Raw genomic sequence first — 20,059 nt, 5'->3', positions numbered from 1 at the left:
TAATTTTTTATTCTTGTTTTTAAAATGTAACTTTTTAGCGGTAACGCCAGGTGTATTTTCCTAAGCCTTCAAATGATTCCTTCAAATGTAAAACAGTTCTAATTCTAGTAAAAAGGTTAGTTTCTCCAATATTTAAAGTTTTTTCTGGCACCAGTGGTCTTTATTTGCAGTATTCAGACCGGAGCATGTCAAGGACTAGTGGCTTCCATTTGAATTTAAAGCAGTTGGTGAAACCAGATATTCCTCCATGTTTCTGGGAAAAAGGAAAATGAAAGCTGCCAAGTCATCCATGACATTAAAAAAACCTCCAAAATGCATCTGCTGAAGGAAACTCTGGAATAAATCTAAACTAATCAAATAGAAATGTGCAAAAAAACAAAGTTGGCTGGAAAAAAACATCTTAACTATCAAGTAATGTAAATATTGGCCTCATTCGCTAATAAACAGTCCAGATGATGTCTTTACGATAATAAACATATAAATTCCCTAATAGTTGCACAATATATTCAACAAATTTTCTTTAGTTTACCGCTTCAGTCATCTTAAAGTTGCTGTTTTCTTTTTTTTTTTCTTACTTGGATGGCACCTGAAGACTAAATGATCTTTGGATCAGCTGCTTCTGGTCCCCGTTGTCCATTAATGTCCGCCATGTTGCTTTTTTTCCTCCAGGTACCAGATGGCAGCAGAGGAGGGAAATGCAGAGAGGAAAAAAATGGTTGGTGATGAGCTTTATTTTTAATCGACACACATCTTTTGGGCCTTTATAGCTTTCTGGAGTAAAAATATATCGAAGCTGCAACTGCAGTGAATAAAAATATAAATAGTACCGTCTTTTTTTTTTTAGATCATGGATTCCCAAATAGCATTAGCTTCTGGTTGGAGACCAAATTTATAAACCTACAGACAATGATGCAACATATTTAAACTATTAACTTTTTTTTTTCTGACTGTTCAATAATTATTACATCTCTTTAGCTTAAATGCCGCCTCATACCTTCTGATTTTAGTCGAACATGAGTTAAGGATTTTTAAAAAAATAAAAACTCGTCTTTTTTGCGCTACACTGCAAAAACACAAAATCTTAGCAAGTATTTTTGGTCTAGTTTCTAGTGTAAATACAAACCGATTCCAAAAAAGTTGGGACACTAAACAAATTGTGAATGAAAACTGAATGCAATGATGTGGAGATGGCAAATGTCAATATTTTATTCGTAATGGAACATAGATGGCAGTTCAAAAGTTTAATCTGAGTAAATGTAACATTTTAAAGGAAAAATATGTTGATTCAAAATCTCAGTGTCTACAAATCCCAAAAAAGGTGGGACAAGTAATAAGTGGCTGGAAAAGGGAAATTGAACATATAACAAACAGCTGGAAGATCAATTAACACTAATTAGGTCAATTGACAACATGATTGGGTATAAAAAGAGCTTCTTAGAGTGTCAGTGTCTCTCTGAAGCCAAGATGGTAAGAGGATCACCAATTCCACCATTGTTGCGCAGAAAGATGGTGCAGCAATACCAGAATGGTGTTACCCAGCGTAAAATAGCAAAGACTTTGAAGTTATCATCATCAACCATGCATAACATCATCAAAAGATTCAGAGAATCTGGAACAATCGCTGTGCGTAAGGGTCAAGGCCGTAAAACTAATGGATGCTCGTGATCTCTGGGCCCTTAAACATCACTGCACCTCAAACAGGAATGTCAAGGAAACAACAGTATGGGCTCAGGAATACTTCCAGAAAGCATCGTCAGTGAACACAATCCACTGTGCCAGCCGCCGCTGCCAGCTGAAACTCTACAGAGCAAAGAGGAAGCCATTTCTAAGCTCCACAAGCTCAGCCGTTTGCACTGGGCCAGGAGTCATTTAACATGGAGGGAGGCAAAATGGAGGACTGTTCTGTGGTCAGATGAGTCACGATTTGAAGTTCTTTGTGGACCACTGGGACGCCATGTCATCCGGACCAGAGAGGACAAGGATAACCCAAGCTGTTATCAACGCTCCGTTCAGAAGCTGCGCCAGTGATGGTCTGGGGTTGCATGAGTGCTTGTGGCCTGGGCAACTTGCATGTCTGGAAAGGCAGCATTAATGCAGAGAACTATGTTCAGGTTCTAGAACAACATATGCTCCCATCTAGACGTCATCTCTTTCAGGGAAGACCCTGCATTTTTCAACAACATAATGCCAGACCACATTCTGCAGCAATCACAGCATCATGGCTACGTAGAAGAAGGATCCGGGTACTGAAATGTCCAGCTTGCAGTCCAGATCTTCCACCTATAGAGAACATTTGGCCCATCATAAAGAGGAAGGTGCGACAAAGAGGCCCAAGACGATTAAACAGTTAGAGGCCTGTATTAGACATGAATGAAGAGCATTCCTATTTCTAAACTTGAGACACTGGTCTCCTCTGTCCCCAGACGTCTGAGTGATGTAAGAAGGGCAGATGCCACACAGAGGTAAAAATGGCCTTGTCCCAACTTTTTTGGGATTTGTTGACGTCATGAAAGTTTGAAACAACATATTTTTCCCTTAAAATGATACATTCTCTCAGTTTAAACTTTTGATCTGTGATTTGTGTTCTATTGTGAATAAAATATTAGATGTTGGCACCTCCACATCATTGCATTCAGTTTTTATTCACAATTTGTTTAGTGTCCCAACTTTTTTGGAATCCAGTTTGTATCTTATACTTGGAAAAAAGACAAAAATTAACTTGGAAGTAATTTTTCAGCTCATTGTAAGTAAATAATTCCTCATTATTGACAAAAAGTACTTGCTCTACTGTCCTGTCAGACCATTTCACTTTTAACAAGGAAAAAATGTTGCAAGTGAAATAATCTGCCAGTGGATGTGATACTTTTTCATCAATATTATTCAATTAAATCAATTTCTGATATCTTGCTGAAAAGTTACTTGTAAGTTTGTTTTATTGCAAGTGTATCAAGATATTTGCACTAGAAACCAGAGCAAAAATACTTGGTGAGATTTTGTGTTTTTGCAGTGTAACTTTTCACAAATTTGACTGGCAGTCAATCGGACAGATAAATAATTTTAACTTGTTTCTTACATTAAATGGATTCTATTTTATAAGAAAAGAACGTTATAATTAAATGAAAAGTGGAAACTGAACAAATTTGACACTAAATGGCAACAATTTAAGGAGTTTTTTTGCTTTAATGCAAACCCCTTTAATTTTTTCTTTAATAAAAAATAGTAAATATACTAAAGTTTTGCATGTGCTCCTTGTTCTAAAACATGCATCATTAAGTTCATTGTGTATACAACATGTTTGTTTTACCTTTGTTCTGTATGTAAAAATGTCAATCAGAAAAACTTATGACAAAATATATTTTGTTATATCTTCCCTCTTCTGAGGGCCCCACTTTGAAAACCTTTTTGTTTTTAAATGACTGATTAAATCATAACAAATATTACTGCTTCAAAGCAGCTGATAACGCTCAAAGTTCAACAACCTCGGTGTTGCTGACTCCTAAAAGCTTTTTCTTCATCGACATGAAGCGGCGTTTCTGCAAACACAAGCTGCACTCAGTTTATGTTTCCACCGTAACAAGATGGCCGCTTCCCTCGACCTCTGTGTGGTTCTGACTCACCCCGGCTGATTCGCATCAGGGTGAAATCCGTCCTGAAACGGATCAGTTTTTGCACGCAGCGCGCTCGGCCTGTGGGCCGTCAGCTGAGCCACAATCGGCACATCGTCGGGTCAGCTGAGGTTTCATCTCACAAGCAGCCAGTTGAACGGTTTTGTCCTGATGGGTGAAATTAACCAGTCGGTTTTAGTTATTGCTCCAAAACTCTTGAGCTTCAAAACAAAGCGTAAAATACTTTTTATAGATCAAAGTACTACAGTAGTTGCACTGGCAGATTATTTCACTTGCAACAAGACACTTTATTTCATGTTATAACTTATGAAATGGTAAATTTTCATCAGTATGAAGGTATTATGGTCACACTTTATTTGAAGGGGTGCATAAGACATGACACTGTCATAAATATGACATAACGCCTGTTCGAGTCTTTATGAATGGCTGACTGCTGTCATGAAGTGTCATTGGGTAAGTAATGACATTTTAATGCAAAGTTGCTTTAAAAGTCCCATATTTGCATTAAAGTGTCATTATTTACCGAATGACACTTCATGACAGCAGTCAGCCATTCATAAAGACTCCTTCATGTTCATGATGGGTGTTATGTCCCATTTGTGACAGTCATGTCAGTCTTATGCACAACCCGTCAAATAAAGTGTTACCAGTATTATTTATTCCAAACAAGCTGCTATATCTTACTTATATTTACTTGTAAGCTAGTTTAGTTATTCTAAGTGTACTAAGATATTTGCACCAGAAACGAGACCAAAAATACTTGGTAAGATTGTGGTTTTTGCAGCAACTATGACGACAGCTCTCCAAGTATTATATCACAACCTAAACAAACATAAATATGAACAGGAAGACTCCTTAAAACCTGATTTATCTGCATACAGTCGCCTGGTTATCAAAACAACTTCAGTTTTAAGTTTTGCAGCTCAATTGTTTCGAATCTTGAAATGAGTTCAGATTAACTCGGTTTGTGAGCTATGCATGCTCATCCTGTTGGAGTTTGAAGAAGTCAGAGATGGGATGTTGAATTTTTATTTTTTAGATAAAAGTTTAGAAAGCTGCAGGTTTTCTCCATTTCAACACGATCTGTCTAATCTCACAGCTACACGTTTATTTAGAGGCCTAAACAGGAAAGGTTTGCTGCGGATGTTCATTCGTACTGATGTCATTGTTGCGTTTAAGTTTAAGTTTGTTTCTCCCGTCTGAATCCATTGTGTTTAAATTAAATAATTTCCAAAGGAGGATTATCAAACATCCAGGTTCAGGATCTTTGCTGTTCTTGGAGTTTTTCTGCTGTTTTTGTTTCCCTCCCTCCAGGTTTCCAGCGTTACCTTTTCCTCATTTCCTGGACATTTTTTTTTCCTCACTGACTGTCTCTGTTTCTGATTTTCTCCCCCCGCCTGCCTTCACCTCCCCCGCGCTTCAGTTTCCTTCTTCCCTGCGTGTTGTAGGGGGTGGGCGAGTTGCTTCACGCTGCTTCATTCTGATCATTTCTCAAGCCTTTCACATCTGGGGCGGCTTGTGGCGTTTTCCTCCCTCAGACACGGCGTTTTACACGACCGCGCGTCGGCAACCGGACAGCCGGGGCGTCTGCATCACTCGCAGGTTTTACATCTCTGCTTTCTATCTATTAGAAAGTTTTTCTCCTTTCCTTTTTTTTCTTAAAATAAGTCTTGCAGCTGCAAAGTCATGCTGAGCAGCTCACAGCTTTTTTTTTTTTTTTTTTTTCTTATTTGACTTTTTAGTTTGTGGTTTCTGTTTCCTCTTCATGTCTTTTCCTCCTCTGCAGACTTTCTTTTTCGCAAACTCTGACTAAAGTTTGAGCTGCTTTTAGAGAATCAGGTGGTGAAAGTCCAACGCTGATGAACATTATTGAGCGAGCTGAACTCCGACGCCTGGATTTCTGTCTACAAAGGTTTGGGTTGATAATGAGTCACGATGGACCGTTTTGTTTGTTTAGCTGGCAGAGAAAAATGAGCCTCTCTGCTCCGTTTGAGTTCGTGTGCATCTGAAAGTTGTCTTTTTAATGCTGCACAGCTGCAATTTGAAGCTGATATGAAGATAATATCTGGTTTTGTTGATCTGAAAGATGCTGCAGCGTCATCCATTCACTGCTATTTTCCACATCTGCAGGCAGAACGTCTTTGTGCGACATACTGAGAGGAAACAATGCAGACTATTAGCTCAGTTTGTTGCAAAGTAAAGCTATTTTAACGTTGTTTTTCTGCATGATCTTTACACACGGCTGCAGCTTTTAATGGCGTCCAGATGAGCAAGAGAATTAAAAAGGCCAATAAAAGAAAGCGGGGGCATGTTGGGGATGTTTAATTCTCGCTCATGTTGCAACACAACCTTCAATGTGTTCTCAGTCGGGGTTTTATGGGACCAGACCAACACGAAGTGGTGCAGAAATGTGAAGTGGAAGTCTAATTATGTATGGTGACTCCAACAATCCGGCGCAACAAATTGCGCATTTTTTAATCTCGGTTTCGATCCAGCTGTTCTGAGGAAACGATGGAGGATGGGAAGAGTTTGATACAGCTGCAAACCAAAACTAAAACCGAGTGCACCAATCATTGAAGCAGCCAGGAGGGACATGGTGACTCTGTCCCATATGAGCTGTGGACCTCTGCAGCTCCTCCAATCTGTTGCCTTGGCAACTATTGGTCATGAATGCCACACATTTGGTCTTTTTTTTTATTATTATAAAAAGGAGCGAAGGAGAACACGGGGAAGGAGCCTAACCTTAATGTACCCATCCTATTGTAAACATGGCTTAGTAACAGATTAACTTAGTAATAGATTAATTAATTGGAGAATACAGACTGAAAAAGCTATTTACTGAAAAATCAGGATAATCAGAGCAGTAATTAAGCCAAAAATGTACAAAAAAATAAACATTTTGCATTTAAGAAATAAAAAAATCTTTGTAAATGTTCTTCTTAAAACTCAAGTAGCATTTTAGCTTCACTTTGTTCAAAATCTGTTAAATCCCCTATTAAGCACCTTTTGCTGTCTGATTATTTAATCCAAAAACCGATCAACAGATCATAAATACACTGTATTGATGAGCTGAGCAGAACAAGGGATGAAATTTTCATGTAAAAGTATTTATTTTTTTTACTTTTTTAGTTGCAGATGCACCAAACAATGGTATGTTTCGATTTAGGCATTTTTTCTTATTTAAATAGCTGAATTTTGTTTCTAAATGCATGATAAATTCAACAAGTTTACTTTTAATTCTTTTAAATTTATTTTTCTAAAATCTAGAAATGATCTTGGGAGCTGCATCTAAATGCATTTCGAATTGTCTAAAATAAGCCTAAGTGGTTAAATGTGCCATTTTTTCCAATTAGAATAATTGATTACTAAGGTAATCTTTAGCTGCAGCTCTAGTTTGGCTGTTTCTCTTCAGCAGTTGAGCTGATTGGAAACATGGATGGAGCTAAATATCGACTCCTTCCAGCAGGACGACAGCCTGAGATCTAGAGCTACTATGGTAGCCTTAGTTTAGGTTTATCAGGTTTATAAATGAACTTTCAGCCTCTTTGCTGTGACGATCTCGCCGGGTTCTGGTAAAACGTGTGTCGACACGGTGGAGATCGTACAGAGATGCAGATTCTGGTGAAACATTCTTGAATGATGGAGTTTGAGGGCGAGTTGCAGCTGGTCTCAGGCATTTTGTTCCTGATTTTTCTGCGTTGAGTTGATGGGAAACTTTGATGGAAAGTTGTTCTTTTGCACTTCACCATTAAACTAACATTGATCCGGTTTTAAAAAATGACCCTCTAGTTGGATTAGGTTTGATTCTCCAAAAGTTTGACCTATTTCACATTTTTCTGCTGATTCACTTCAGAGTTGGATGATACGACTTAAAAATCTTTTTTTTAAAATCCATATTACATCAGATTTCAATTGTTTTGCAGGTTTTATTTCTTTCCAAAAAGATTACAAATGACGCTTTTCCAAAAGTGTTTTTATTTCAGTCATCACTTCTGTTAATAAGACCAGGATACTGCAAGAATATAATAACAAATAAAGTTGCATTTTTACTAGAACAAAATATCAAAAAGTTATTTTAATAAGTATTCAAGATCTTGTGTAACCATTTTTCTTCTAAATAAACAATTCTTTGCACAATTGTTTCAAAATCCTGATACTTTGATGTTGTGTTAAAAAACAGTGTTTCTATTAATAATCATTGTTTGTAAAACTGATAACTGCACAAAATACTCAACAATCCCAATTTTTAGCTGTTTGGAGTTCTCATGAAATTACTTTATTCTCTGAATATTACAACTTTATTCTTTTAAAAAATAAAAATCTTAGCTAGACCCTTCTTCAAAAACAAAACAAACTAAAAAATCAATTTAATCTCTTGTTTCTACAACCTGAAAGTTTGTTAGCAGAAATTAGGATTAAGTTTTTTTCAGAAATTATTTGGTGTACTTTCACTGCAAAAACACAAAATCTTAATAATTATTTTTGTCTACTTTCCAGTGCAAATATCTTAGCTTTGTTTTATTTCAAGTGTACCAACTCAAAACCAACTTTTCAGCAAAGATACAGCGACTCGATTTGAGTCAATAATTCCTTAATCTTGATGAAAATGTGCCATTTCTGCCGGCAGATTATTTCATTTATACAGAGAGATTTTCCTGTTTTCCAAGTGAAATAATCTGCCATAAAACTAGAACTTTTTCATCAACATTAACATTATTTACTTGAATCGAGCTGCTATATCTTTGCTGAAAAGTTACTTGTAAGTTGGTTTTGCCTTATTTTACATCTACTAAGATATTTGCATCAGAAACTAGACAAAATAACTTGGTAATATTGTGTTTTTGCAGTCTTTGAGTTAAATACTTAAATCAGATGATGCAAAACAAAGTGATCTGATTGAAGTGGATGTTTTGTTGCAGGTTGTGGAGCCTCTTCCATCCTCTGTGTCTGGTGGAAATCTGAGTGTTTTAAAGAAACGTTGGGAGCAGCAGCAGCAGCAGTCGTCCCAGAGCCCCAGCAGCTCATCGCCGCTCACCAAACCCGCGTCCCGTTTCCAGACCCAAACGAAGGTCCTGAGATCTGCAGGATCCTCTCTGGAGGTTCACCCCGAGAACAGAACCGACCCGTTGACGGAGGAAGCCGAAGATCTGATGGAGATGGAGGCGAAGCCCGGCAGAGACCTGGAGGTGGAGGAGGAGGCCGCAGCAGCTGAGACGTCCGACATCGAGAAGCCCAGCGTTCCCATCAACAGCCTGAAGATGATGTTTGAGAGAGGAGACACCCCTGAGAAGGTGAGTCACTTTCCCTCCAAAGTGAATCTGAGTGCGCAGTGAGGCTGACGTGAGCACGCATATCCAAAAGGTGACCTATTATGGTCAAAACATTTTAGTAATTTTTTGTACAAAATTATTCTTAGATAATCAGATTTTAATCTGGTCAGTTTACACTTGCACTTGTATAGTGGCGTGCAACTATACAACAGTATGCGTTTGAAAAGCAAAAGTAGAGCCTGCTGCACAACCAACAAGATGCAGCAAGTGGTTTCTGGATAGTAAGTCAAAAACACGCTAGTCTTTTCCAGCAGCCATTGTACAGAACAGATGGCAGGAAAACCAGCTGACCAAATGTGCTGGAGCTCAGCTTTGGTTGCTAGGTAATGGCACAGTGCCTTCTGATTTGTGACGTTATATTCAGAAGGTTTTTGAAATGGCTCTCTTTCCCCAACATAAAAAACATTAACTTCTTGCCAAAAACTTCAGTGTTTTTTATTTAAGTATTTGGGCTGGTTTTAGAAGCAGTGGAGACCAAAATAGAAGCTCAAGAAATGTGGTTAAGTATACAAATGTTTACTTTTTGAATTTCAGGTAGTATTTCAACTTTTCTTGAGTAACTATGTAACGTATAAAATATTTTAGTTTTACGTTTGAATTTAAGAGACCCAGTTAAAACAGTTCAGGTCCCACACGCTTTAAAAACAAATGCTGCACCACTGATTCAACCCAAAACGGATCAAAACTTTCTTTTAGTCAGAGCAACATCTTGCTGATGATGTAATGCTTCATCCGGCTTTCAAACCGGATGTACAAGAGTTGACAGGAAGCGATCTAAAAAGTGAGTCGAGAAGCAAACGCTTCACGTTTTCCTGAAGCTAAAAATACATTTTAACTTATTGAAGAATCACTTTTTTTTTTGTCAGAGGTTTAGTCTTTCCGGTGTGTTCATGCTTTCGGTCACATGGTGCAGCCTTGCTGCATGCCCCTCTGCTTGAACACACACACCCTGACTCAGCTGACAGCCAGCATCTCAGGCCGACTCCTGCTTCATGCTCCCTCAGGCTGCTAATTGTTTGTTGAGCATAAAAAGGAGGAATTTACCATCCGATCATGTGTTTTCTTTAAGGCATTGCAAAATGTTATTGCATTAGATGTGAAAACGTGGTGCAACGCTGGTGGTTTGTCTAACTTCTGCAGCCGGTCGGCGGTCGCTCAAATAAAGTCTTGATTAACTAATCGGATAAATTATGCATGATCTTTAATTTATATGCCAAGTCATTCCTGGACGTTTTCCTTTAGCTAAATTGTCTTTTTAGGTGTATTATAGCTGCAGGTTACATGGTTTTCTGAACTGGAGAGTCTGCAAAGTTTTAGTTAATGGTGCAATTTATAGCTAACCCAACCTGGTTTGAGATATTTGTGTTTTTTCCCCTCTAAAGCTTAACTTGTTGAAACCTTTTATTTCACCTGTCAGTTGTGAGCGTTTCCACTGCAGGGTCCAAAGCCAGGCTGATTCAGTAGATGGCAGAAGGTTTGGAAACAGATTTTTCCTTACAGGCATCAGCAGAATGTGACTCAAATACAGGGAATTAAGCCAGGTTAGCCTTAATATCCAGTTGTTTTTATAGCAGTTATGGTATACAAAGAAAGTACTGTCCCTCCAAACTGTAGAAACGTGAAACTGGAATGTTTTCTAAATAATTTTCAGTGTTTTTTGTTAGAAAATAAAAAGCTACGGCTACAGAAATGACTTTAACCCTCAACTCTAACACAGTGATTAGTCTTTACTATCTTAGGTAGAGTCACTCCAAATCAGTGGTAGGACCTGTTGGTTGAGCTAACACTAAAGAACTAAACGTAAAGCGCTATACGTTAGAAACATTGTACTTAGCTAAAGCGTTAGCACCCACCATGTATTGATAACTCGCGTTTCGTCCTCAAACGGGTCAAACTTACTACTATGTGCGTTTCAGGAAGTGATTCTTTGGAACAGATTTCGGTTTTATAGTGTGTATTGCCAACTGTCAATTTTGCATGCAGCACAATAGTAGATTTTAATCTGGAAATGGAACAGTCTTCACCTTCTTCAAAAATAAAAGCATGACTCTAAACCTCTTGAATAATTCTTAAGTCAATGACAAAAACCTTTTGAGTTAAAGGCAGCCAGGTAAATAGTCACTTTAGAATTAGAGCAACAAATAAAACTTTTCAGTTTTAATTAAAAAAAACTTTACACATTTTGTCAACAATTTTGGCCCTAATGGATTAGAGTATATGCAGATGATACTTTAGTTTGGTCATAATTTTCTCTTCTGTCTCCTGACTCCTGTTTTTACTCTCCACATCCCATCAAACTCCCACGAAGGCTTCTGAAACATTAGCTGGGAACATGCTGCGGGGTCTGGGAGGCTTTTTGCGAAATGTCTCTTTTGGACTCCATGATCCAGATCGGCGTGTGCGATCGACACAATGGCCTCCACTGTATGACCGAACCCCTCTGCCGCTTTGTTGAGCTTCAGAGGGTGGATGATGTAATGCTGCAGGCTCATGACTGCAGACAGCTGATCTGTTGCCTCTTCAGACCATCTTCCTCCCCCTCCAAAGGCCAGAAAAGCCCCTCCTCCTCCTCTTCCTCATCATCAATCACCCCTGAGCTTCTCTCCCTCCTCGTCAATCTAAACCCTGTTTTCTCTCCGGCCGTCCCTCCCTTCTGGTGCTGCTTTTGGTAGCACCGGAAACTTTTCTTTTCCATCTGGTCTTGTTGAATCAACCTCGGATAGCTATGAGAGCATATTGGGGCTAGGAAGGAATACTTAAATTAGAGAATAAAGATGTAATATTATGTGGAAAGTCAAAAATATTGCAAGAAGAAAGATGGCAAATTAAGTTGTATTACCAGAATAGTCATATTGGAGTAAAATCATATAAAAAGTAAAAATAATACAGATGTGATGAGTTGTAATATTAAAAATAGTCACATTACTAATGTAGTCATGTTATGTCGTAATGCTACAAAAATAGTTATATTGCAAGAGTAGTCGTAATACTGTGAGAAACTCGACACGAAAAGTCGTAATATTACTGAAATGGTACGATAATACGAGAAACTGGATATGAAAATAGTTGTATTACAAGACGATAATTAAATTTCTCTTTGGGATCAATAAAATATTTTACAACTTTCTTCTGGTCACATTGTTTATTCTGCTAATAAAACAACTTTATTCTCATAATTTTAAACAAACATCTTAATCTGGCTCCTGTCAAACCAGGCTGCAGAATAAGTTTGGTTATTTTAATATTTCCAGTTCTGCATTAAATCAGTGAAGTCGTCTTCACCGTGTTCCAGTTTAATTCCAGTTCCTCTGATTTAGTTTGAGTTTCCCAGCAGTTTTAATCCTCCCAGTGGAAATTGTGCAACTTGGCTTCAAACAAACTGAACACGCCGGAACAATGAAGCTCGACGTTGAGAAGCGCAACTTCTCTGCAAAATCAGAATCCAGCGAAGATTAAACATTTTTCTGGATTTTGAGTCGACCTCTACAAGGAGGGAAAGCCACAAAAAAGGCTTCGCTGAAGAAGCTTGTTGATGTCTAAGAATATAAAAAAAAAAGTTGAGTGGAAGGAAAAAGTGTGGTAGGGAAAGATAACCACAGCTTTGAGAGGATTGTTCTGCAAAATCCATTCAGGAATTTGTTTAGTTGTCATAGTTGTAACTTCTGAGTTGTACTATTTTATGTCTAGAGGATGGATCCAACAGTGTTTTTTGTTTTATAACTCTGCTTTAAGCATCTCTGCGTTTTCTCCTGACCTGTCTGCTTTGTTTTGTTTTCATGATGCTCTTTGTTCGCCAACAAACCTCAGAAAAACAGCTGGGATTAACCAGAACATAAACTGCAGACTAATTAGACTTCTGAAGGAATCAGATCGGAGGAGGATGAATAAAACGCATCAAGCGCCGTTTGAGTTTATTCTTAAAAACTGAAAACTATCATTTTTCCTTCTAAGTTGTCATTTTGTTTTGATTTATAATATAAAATCCAAAAAGTACAAACTTTTGTACTTTTTTTTTAAAAGTGAGAGGAAAGATTTTAAAAACTATTTACCTGTTTTTTAAAGCACCAAATCCTTTTTATATTTTGGATTGTCAGATTCATCTTTTACCAAAATGTGACTACTTCTTTAAAATATTGTCTAATTTGTACATTACTGAAGAGATAAAAGCAAAAGTCTTAAATGTGCTCTCAATTTGACATTTTTGGCATGAATGACAAAGTTAGAACATCCCAATATTTTTAAATAAAATAAATTTTGGTAAGATTTTGTTTTTGCAGCATGTGAAACTAGAACTTTTTCAAAAATATTCAACACTTATCGGCTTAAATAAACTCCCATTTCTTGCTGTTAGGTTTTTGTCACCTTTAAAGTGTGCTCAGATATTTTGCACTAGAAGCTACGTTGAGGTTTTGTGTTTTTGCAGTTTGGTTAAATCAACTCATTTGATCCTGGATTTTGCAGCGAAGATCTTGTAATCATTTTTGGAGCATTTGGCTTGTTTGGATCCAGACTCTTCATCTTCCTCCTCTTATCTAAACATCCCTCACTCGCCCCTCTCTCTCTCCACATGGAGTCGGCAGACGCTCTGAAATTAATTGACCCTCCTCCCTCCCTCACAGACCCCGTCTCCTCCCCTCCATTATTCCGAGTCGCACCCCGTACCAGCTGCTCCTCCTGTCCCACATCACTCCCCGCAGTCTGATTCTCTCTAAAGCCGGTTTCATTTTAATAGCGCCACCTCAGCCACTCCCTCCTTTTCAACACCTGCTCCCCCCCGTCGCCTCTTCCTCCTGGTCCGACGCAGACCCTAACCCACATCTCCATCAGAGCCTCAGCGACCCGCTTCCTCCTCGCCGCTTTCCCTCCTGCTTTGTCTGCGCCAAAGGTAGCTACTGTTTGTCTCAGGTTCATGATTTCCTTTCTGTAAAGTTCCTCTGTTGGACTTTATCGATTGGGTTTTTTTATCTGGGAGCATTGCTGCGTCTGCACACTGAACTGTCCTCTTTGTTGTGGTTCGGCTCTGAGTAAACTGTGTGTTTATGGGAGGCGGGGAGCGGTCCGTCCGTCTGTCCGTCTGTCTGTAGCAGAGCTTTAATGGGGTTCGGATTAGCATCGGATCCTTTGTCTGGCCGGTGCTGCTTGTTTACACTGACACCCCCCGTGTGTTTATGCATGCAAACCATCATCAGACCCCCGCTGTCGGCCCAGCAGAGCTCCACCTGGGCCTCTGGAGTTGGTCCATTGTTCTGGTGCTGTCTTCAGTTTAATACCTGCTTTAGATCTGTTGTTGTTAAGTAATTTTAAATGCAAAGCCAAAGAAAACAACGGCTTACTGGACCATTGTAGGTTGAAAAAGAGTCAATTTCCACCCAAAAAAAAAGAAATTTTCTACAAAGAAAACGAGGAAATCTGACCTCCAAAGGACGACAATGTTCTAGAAAAAAAAAACAGATTAAAATACTTTTTGGGGGACAAATGCGTATGCATTTCAAATTTTATTTTTTTAACTCCAAAATGTTAAGATTAATTTCAGAAATTTTATGGGGGAAAAACTTGGAAATTTCAGAGTTTGGAAAAGTCAGATCTTTGTAAATTGTTGACTTTTGAAACAGAAATTTTTACAAAAATCTCAAACTTTCTAGAAAAAGGATGGAAATTTGACCTCCAAAAGTCAATAATTGCCCAGAAAAAATCAGATTAATCTAAAACATTTTCTAGAAGAAAAACTTGAAAATTTTCAAAAATCGAAATCTTTCAAAATTGACTTTTGAAACTGAAATATTGAGATTAATCTCAGAAATGTGTAAAAAAATATATCTGAGCTCAAAATTGATAATTTGCTATAAAAAAAATGAAATTTTTTTCTTTTTTTTCAGAAAATTTGAGTTTGAAAATCAAATATTTCATTTCTAAAATGAATCTCAAATTTGAGATTCTTTCTGGTAAATTTCTGTTTCGAGCTCAAGTCTTTTCTTTTATGGAAAATTTCTGAGAATCAAAATATTAAACTCTTTTTTTTTTTCTCTTATGTTGTAGTATTTGATGCCGCCGACACAAAATGTTAAATTTAAATATTTTTTGTTGGAATACTTTTTATTTTTCTCCTTGTTGTATTGGGGAAAAACAGTCGGTCCTTTTGAGACGAGAAAACACATTTTCAAAATGGCCGCTAATCAAATAATCGTTAATCAACCAATAAGATCAATCCACTTTAGATGAACTCATTAATAACTTTCTTCCCTTCCTGCTGAAGGTTTTATAAAGACATAATGTTTCTAAATGCATTTTAAAATCAAACCATTTACTGAACTGAAGGTGCGACTCTGAAGCTCTTCACGTTGTTGGTCATCATTCGAAACCCGACTGATTCTTCCCTGCTGACCTTTTGACCCGACCTCGTCAACCTGACCATCAATCAGACCGACGACGTCCTGAAACCGAAACCATTTGTACTCTTTTCACTGTCAAAGTTTTACTGCCAACAGCAGAGAGTCGAAGACGAGCAACATGCTGCTCTGCTCCAGACAAGTTGACGCTCATCTGACTTTGATTATGCAAGACGTACTTTCACCTCCAGCTCATCCATTCCTTCCAGCCTGACACGCCGCGGCCTGCAGACGCCCGCAGCGAGCAGCTCAGGTGTGCAAACCAGAGGCCGGAATGGAGATCAGACGCACAACGTTGGCTTCAGAGGTCAGGGGTCAATCCTCCTGAGCGAGTGTCGGACATGTGATGCTTGTAGACGGAGGATGAGACGCCGGTTTGCTCTGTTGTGTAATCTGAGCAGCAGCGTTGGAGGGAGGCCAGCTTGAGCACCTCGGAGCGCTTAGTCTCACCACATTAACCGTTTCCTTTTTATTAGCAGACCGCTGCATGCTCAGCTCTGCTTGTTGGGTGCACGCCTCAGAGACGTGCCGGTTTTTCCATTAAGTTGCACAATAAAAGCGTTTTAATTCATGCAAATCGAAGTCGGAGCGCTGGGAAATAAAGAGAATGTGCTGTGAAACTGTGAGTGCATATATGCATTTGTGTTTAAGTCTGACCACACAAATTTGCTGCAAAAACAAAATCTTACCAAGTATATTTGGTCTAGTTTCAGGTGCAAATATCTTAATACACTTGAAAAAAGACAAAAGTAACTTACAGGCAACTTTTCTGCAATAAATAGGAGTTTGTTTTAAATCAATAATTGCTTAATATTGATGAAAAGTACTAGCTATAAATGAAATAATCTGCTAGTGGACCAAGATATTTTCCCCACTTAACTGATTCTTCAGTATTGATGAAAATGTTGTAAACTTAAAACTAGCTTTTATTTCTTGGTGAAAAGTTACTTTTAAGTTTTGGCCAAACTTAATATTTGCCCTCAACAGACCAAAAAGTTTTCCCTTCTGCAGTGAATGTTTGAGACTTAAACACACCACAAATTATTGTTTGCTGAAATGTATGCATGCGCTCGCGTCGGTCTCACTGCAACTGATTTGCAGTGAACTTTGGGGTTGAATAAAATAAAAAATAGTTTAATTTGGGTTATTTGGGTCCATCTCTGGACAGATGGGGCGTCTGTGTCTCTGAGCTCTTAAGGGGATTAAAGCGGCTTGGTTTGAACTGGACCGGCAAACACTTGACCTCACCTTTGTTGTTCTCGGCTCATCTTTTGCTTTTTTTTTTCCTCGTCTAATTCTGAATCAATCCGCCTGGAAGGGCAGACGGAGCCACTTCCCGTCTCTTTGCTCAACTGACTGAAACATGTGAGCGCCAAACGGCTGCCGTCGCCGCTGCACTCGCCGTCTAACGTCTAACACAATCCTGTTCTGTTGTTTCAGGGATCCAAAGAGCAGACGAGTCGAGGAAACGCCGGCGCCTCCAACATGGACCAGCTGCTAGGAGGTACATGGATAATTATTTTTAATCATCATTATAGCTGGAGATTTGACTTTAGAATTACGTTTACCTGCATTTCTTTAAGAAAATCCCAGAGCACCTACAAGTAAAAGCTGGAGAACTGGAGCAGAGCTTTTTTTTTTTATTTATTTATGCTCCTGTAAAATGAATCTTTGCACCTCCATTACTCTTCACTTTGCTGCACTCACCTGTAGAGCTGAAACTGCTCCAAATATCTTTGTTTTTTCAGCAAATGGCATTAATTTTTTGGGTCTGTATACTCCATTTAATGATTAATCGATTACGGAATTAGTTGAAGATTTTCAATAACGGATTAATCACGACCAGCAGGGCTGAAACGGCTCTGAATATCTTGGTTTTTTTTTCAGCAAATAGCCTGTCTTTAGTTCTGTTTATTCCAGTCGACGATTAATCCAGCTAATCGATTAATCGTGAACTGGAGTACGCAGATCTAAAATGAGGCCATTTGCTGAAAAAACAACTTTTCAGAACATTTTCAGCTCTACTGGCCGTGATGAATCTGTTATTGAAATGATCAACTAATTTAAAATTGGCTAACTATTTTGATGATCGATTAATCACGACTAACCCGATTAATCTCTCCAGACCTAGTTTCTGTTGAACTCTTTCCAGGACATTTTTATGTGCCTGCAGTGGTCCAGTGAAATCTTCTCTTGAGGTTCTGAACGCTGTAGAACTTTTTGGGAAATCTGTGCTCTCCTCACCTCCTTCGGATGGATTACATCCTTCCCTAAATTCAGAAGGGGGGTCAGAGGTGACAAATGGTGCTCTGTTATCAGCAGATTGCTTAAAAGTGGACAGGAAACGGCCCAAAATCCTGCTTTCCTCTAAAACTGCTGACCTTGTGTTCCTGTTGGTGCTGCACTCGCTCTGAACTGGGAGGAAAAACAATATCATAACCTTGTTTTTATCTTGAGCAACATTCCTGACAGGATCTGAACCGGGGGGGGAAAGAGCAGATAATGTAGAGCTGAATATGTGATGTTTTCCATGCCTGAAAGGGAGAAGCTGGAATGTGGATAAAACTGGACATGTCCAAGTGGTCTTAATGTGTTGGACTTTAATGTTTTATTCCTGTGCTTCCCCAGATGGAAGTCTTGCTGAATCCACTCCTCTCCGTGACAGGATGGCCCTCTACAAAGCTGCCATCTCCAAACAGGATGTGAGTTTGCATATTTATCCTGCTGGTGCTTCCAAAAACTACTGGCTTGTTGAGGAGAAAAATTTAATAATGATAAACAATGGTATTAAAAAAAAAAAACAAACAGTTGAAACTGATTGTTTGCAGCTAACTGAGGTGAGGGAAAGTTAGCCTGAGCTAGCTGAATTGATGGGGAGTTAGCCATAAGTTACCTAGGCTAAGGGGGAGTTAGCCTGAGCTAGCTGAATTGATGGGGAGTTAGCCATAAGTTACCTAGGCTAAGGGGGAGTTAGCCTGAGCTAGCTGAATTGATGGGGAGTTAGCCATAAGTTACCTAGGCTAAGGGGGAGTTAGCCATGAGCTAGCTGAGCTAAGGGGGAGTTAGCCACGAGCTAGCTGAGCTAAGGGGGGAGTTAGCTCAGTCTTTTTATTCTGATTTTAAAAAATGTTCAAAAATGTTTGCCAGACAATCTTAAAAACTCATACAATGCAGTCACATTTTGAGTCATTTGTAGCTGAAAGAACTGAGTTTAATTAGAAAACAAGTTTTTTGGCGTTGCTTTACATCTTAAGCACAGTGTACATGAAGAGGTGTGGAAACTGTGTAAAATTCACCTTTTTTTTTTTTTTTACCCGTTATCTGAACCTCCTCTCACCTCTTGTTTTCCTCTCAGAGCGATCACCTGGACGGGTTTGGTGGGAAACAGAAGGAGAACGTCCCTCCATGTTCTCTGGAAACGGTGAGATTTCAATCTTTCCTTCACGCTTTAGCTTCTCGCTACACTGCAAAAACATAAAATCTAAGCCAAGTATTTTTGCGCAGTTTCTATCTTCATGCGTTTTAAAATAAAGCAAAACTAACTTACAAGTAACTTTCCAGCAAGAAGTAGGATTGTTTATAAACAATTACTTAATATGTAACATTGGAAAAATGTGTTATAAGTGAAACAAGCTGCCAGCAGAACAAGTACTTTTTCATAAATTTTAATGACTTAAACTCCCACATATTGCTGAAAAGTTACTTCAGTCAATCTTGTTTGTTTGTGTAGCACGTCAGCAGTGAGGCAGTTCAAAGTGCTTTACATCTTAAAAACACAAAATCAACAATTGAAACATTACATTTTTCCATGTGCTGTCATTTAAACATCAAAATGTTAGTTTTCAGAAGTTTGCTTTGTCTTATTTTAAGTGTACTAAGATGTACTTGGTAAGATTTTATGTTTTTGCAGTGCAGCTTTACTGTCAGTGGATGTTTTCTTCGTTAAAGTCGCCTGCCTGAACAAGTCGGTAGTGATTTATATTTTATTTTATTTTTCAGAGTCCTGATTCTGAGCAAAACGGCAGGAGAGTCTTTACCCCAGAAAGCAACGGTAATCCCCCTTCTTTGTTTTGAAACTGTTGCGAAATCTTAAACCCTGAGTGTGAAAATCACGCCCCCTGGTGGTCATTTTGACATATCTTATTGGTAAACTGTGTCTCCCCTCAGGCTCTGGTCCAGGGACTCCGTCCTCCGGTCACAAAGACTCTCCTCACTCAAAACCCCCCAAGGTGAGTCCACTCAGGGAACGTCAGGCTCATAAATTCAACATGAAGGAAGCCAATCAAATCAAAATGGCCGCCGACTGGATGTTTTCTGTCTGCAGAGCTTCCACCTGCCTGTGAGGGAGACCTGCGTGTCGTGTCAGAAGACGGTTTATCCTCTGGAGAGGCTGGTGGCCAACAAGGACGTGTACCACAGCTCCTGCTTCCGCTGTTCGCACTGCAACACCAAGCTGAGGTGAGGACTGATGGATGAGAAGGTTTTCTGTAATTCTACGACACAGTTAAGAGTGTTATAATCTAGAAAACTCAGATCTAAAAGAAACTGCCACATTCGGACCTACAGGTAGGGTTTGTAGGGTAAAACTACACCTGATGTACTTGGTTCAACTGGGAACCAAAATAGCAACATGTTACATTTTCACTCTGCATTGTGTCAAACCTGTTCCCCTCCTTGCCTGTGGGGGCGCTGCACCAAGGACCACTGAAGGAAATGA

The 20,059-nt window shown here is 38.8% G+C and overlaps 1 protein-coding gene across 2 annotated transcripts in view; it reads left to right on the top strand.

The window, feature by feature from the left end:
• Window positions 1-20,059, top strand: part of lima1a (LIM domain and actin binding 1a) — a 30,812-nt gene that overhangs the window by 8,210 nt on the left and 2,543 nt on the right. For both annotated transcript variants that reach the window (XM_088007096.1, XM_088007095.1), the window contains exons 3-10: window positions 670-715; window positions 8,546-8,917; window positions 16,783-16,846; window positions 17,971-18,044; window positions 18,698-18,763; window positions 19,342-19,393; window positions 19,510-19,571; window positions 19,667-19,800. In XM_088007096.1, the coding sequence (XP_087863222.1) occupies window positions 670-715; window positions 8,546-8,917; window positions 16,783-16,846; window positions 17,971-18,044; window positions 18,698-18,763; window positions 19,342-19,393; window positions 19,510-19,571; window positions 19,667-19,800 (870 nt within the window). The remainder of the gene's footprint in view (window positions 1-669; window positions 716-8,545; window positions 8,918-16,782; window positions 16,847-17,970; window positions 18,045-18,697; window positions 18,764-19,341; window positions 19,394-19,509; window positions 19,572-19,666; window positions 19,801-20,059) is intronic.

The sequence above is a fragment of the Poecilia mexicana genome, unplaced genomic scaffold, assembly GCF_051168715.1.
Source record: "Poecilia mexicana isolate PSO_F unplaced genomic scaffold, ASM5116871v1 scaffold_7, whole genome shotgun sequence".
Lineage (NCBI taxonomy): Eukaryota > Metazoa > Chordata > Actinopteri > Cyprinodontiformes > Poeciliidae > Poecilia > Poecilia mexicana.
Note: the sequence above shows the minus strand (reverse complement) of the source record. Positions and strands in the feature narration are given on the sequence as shown.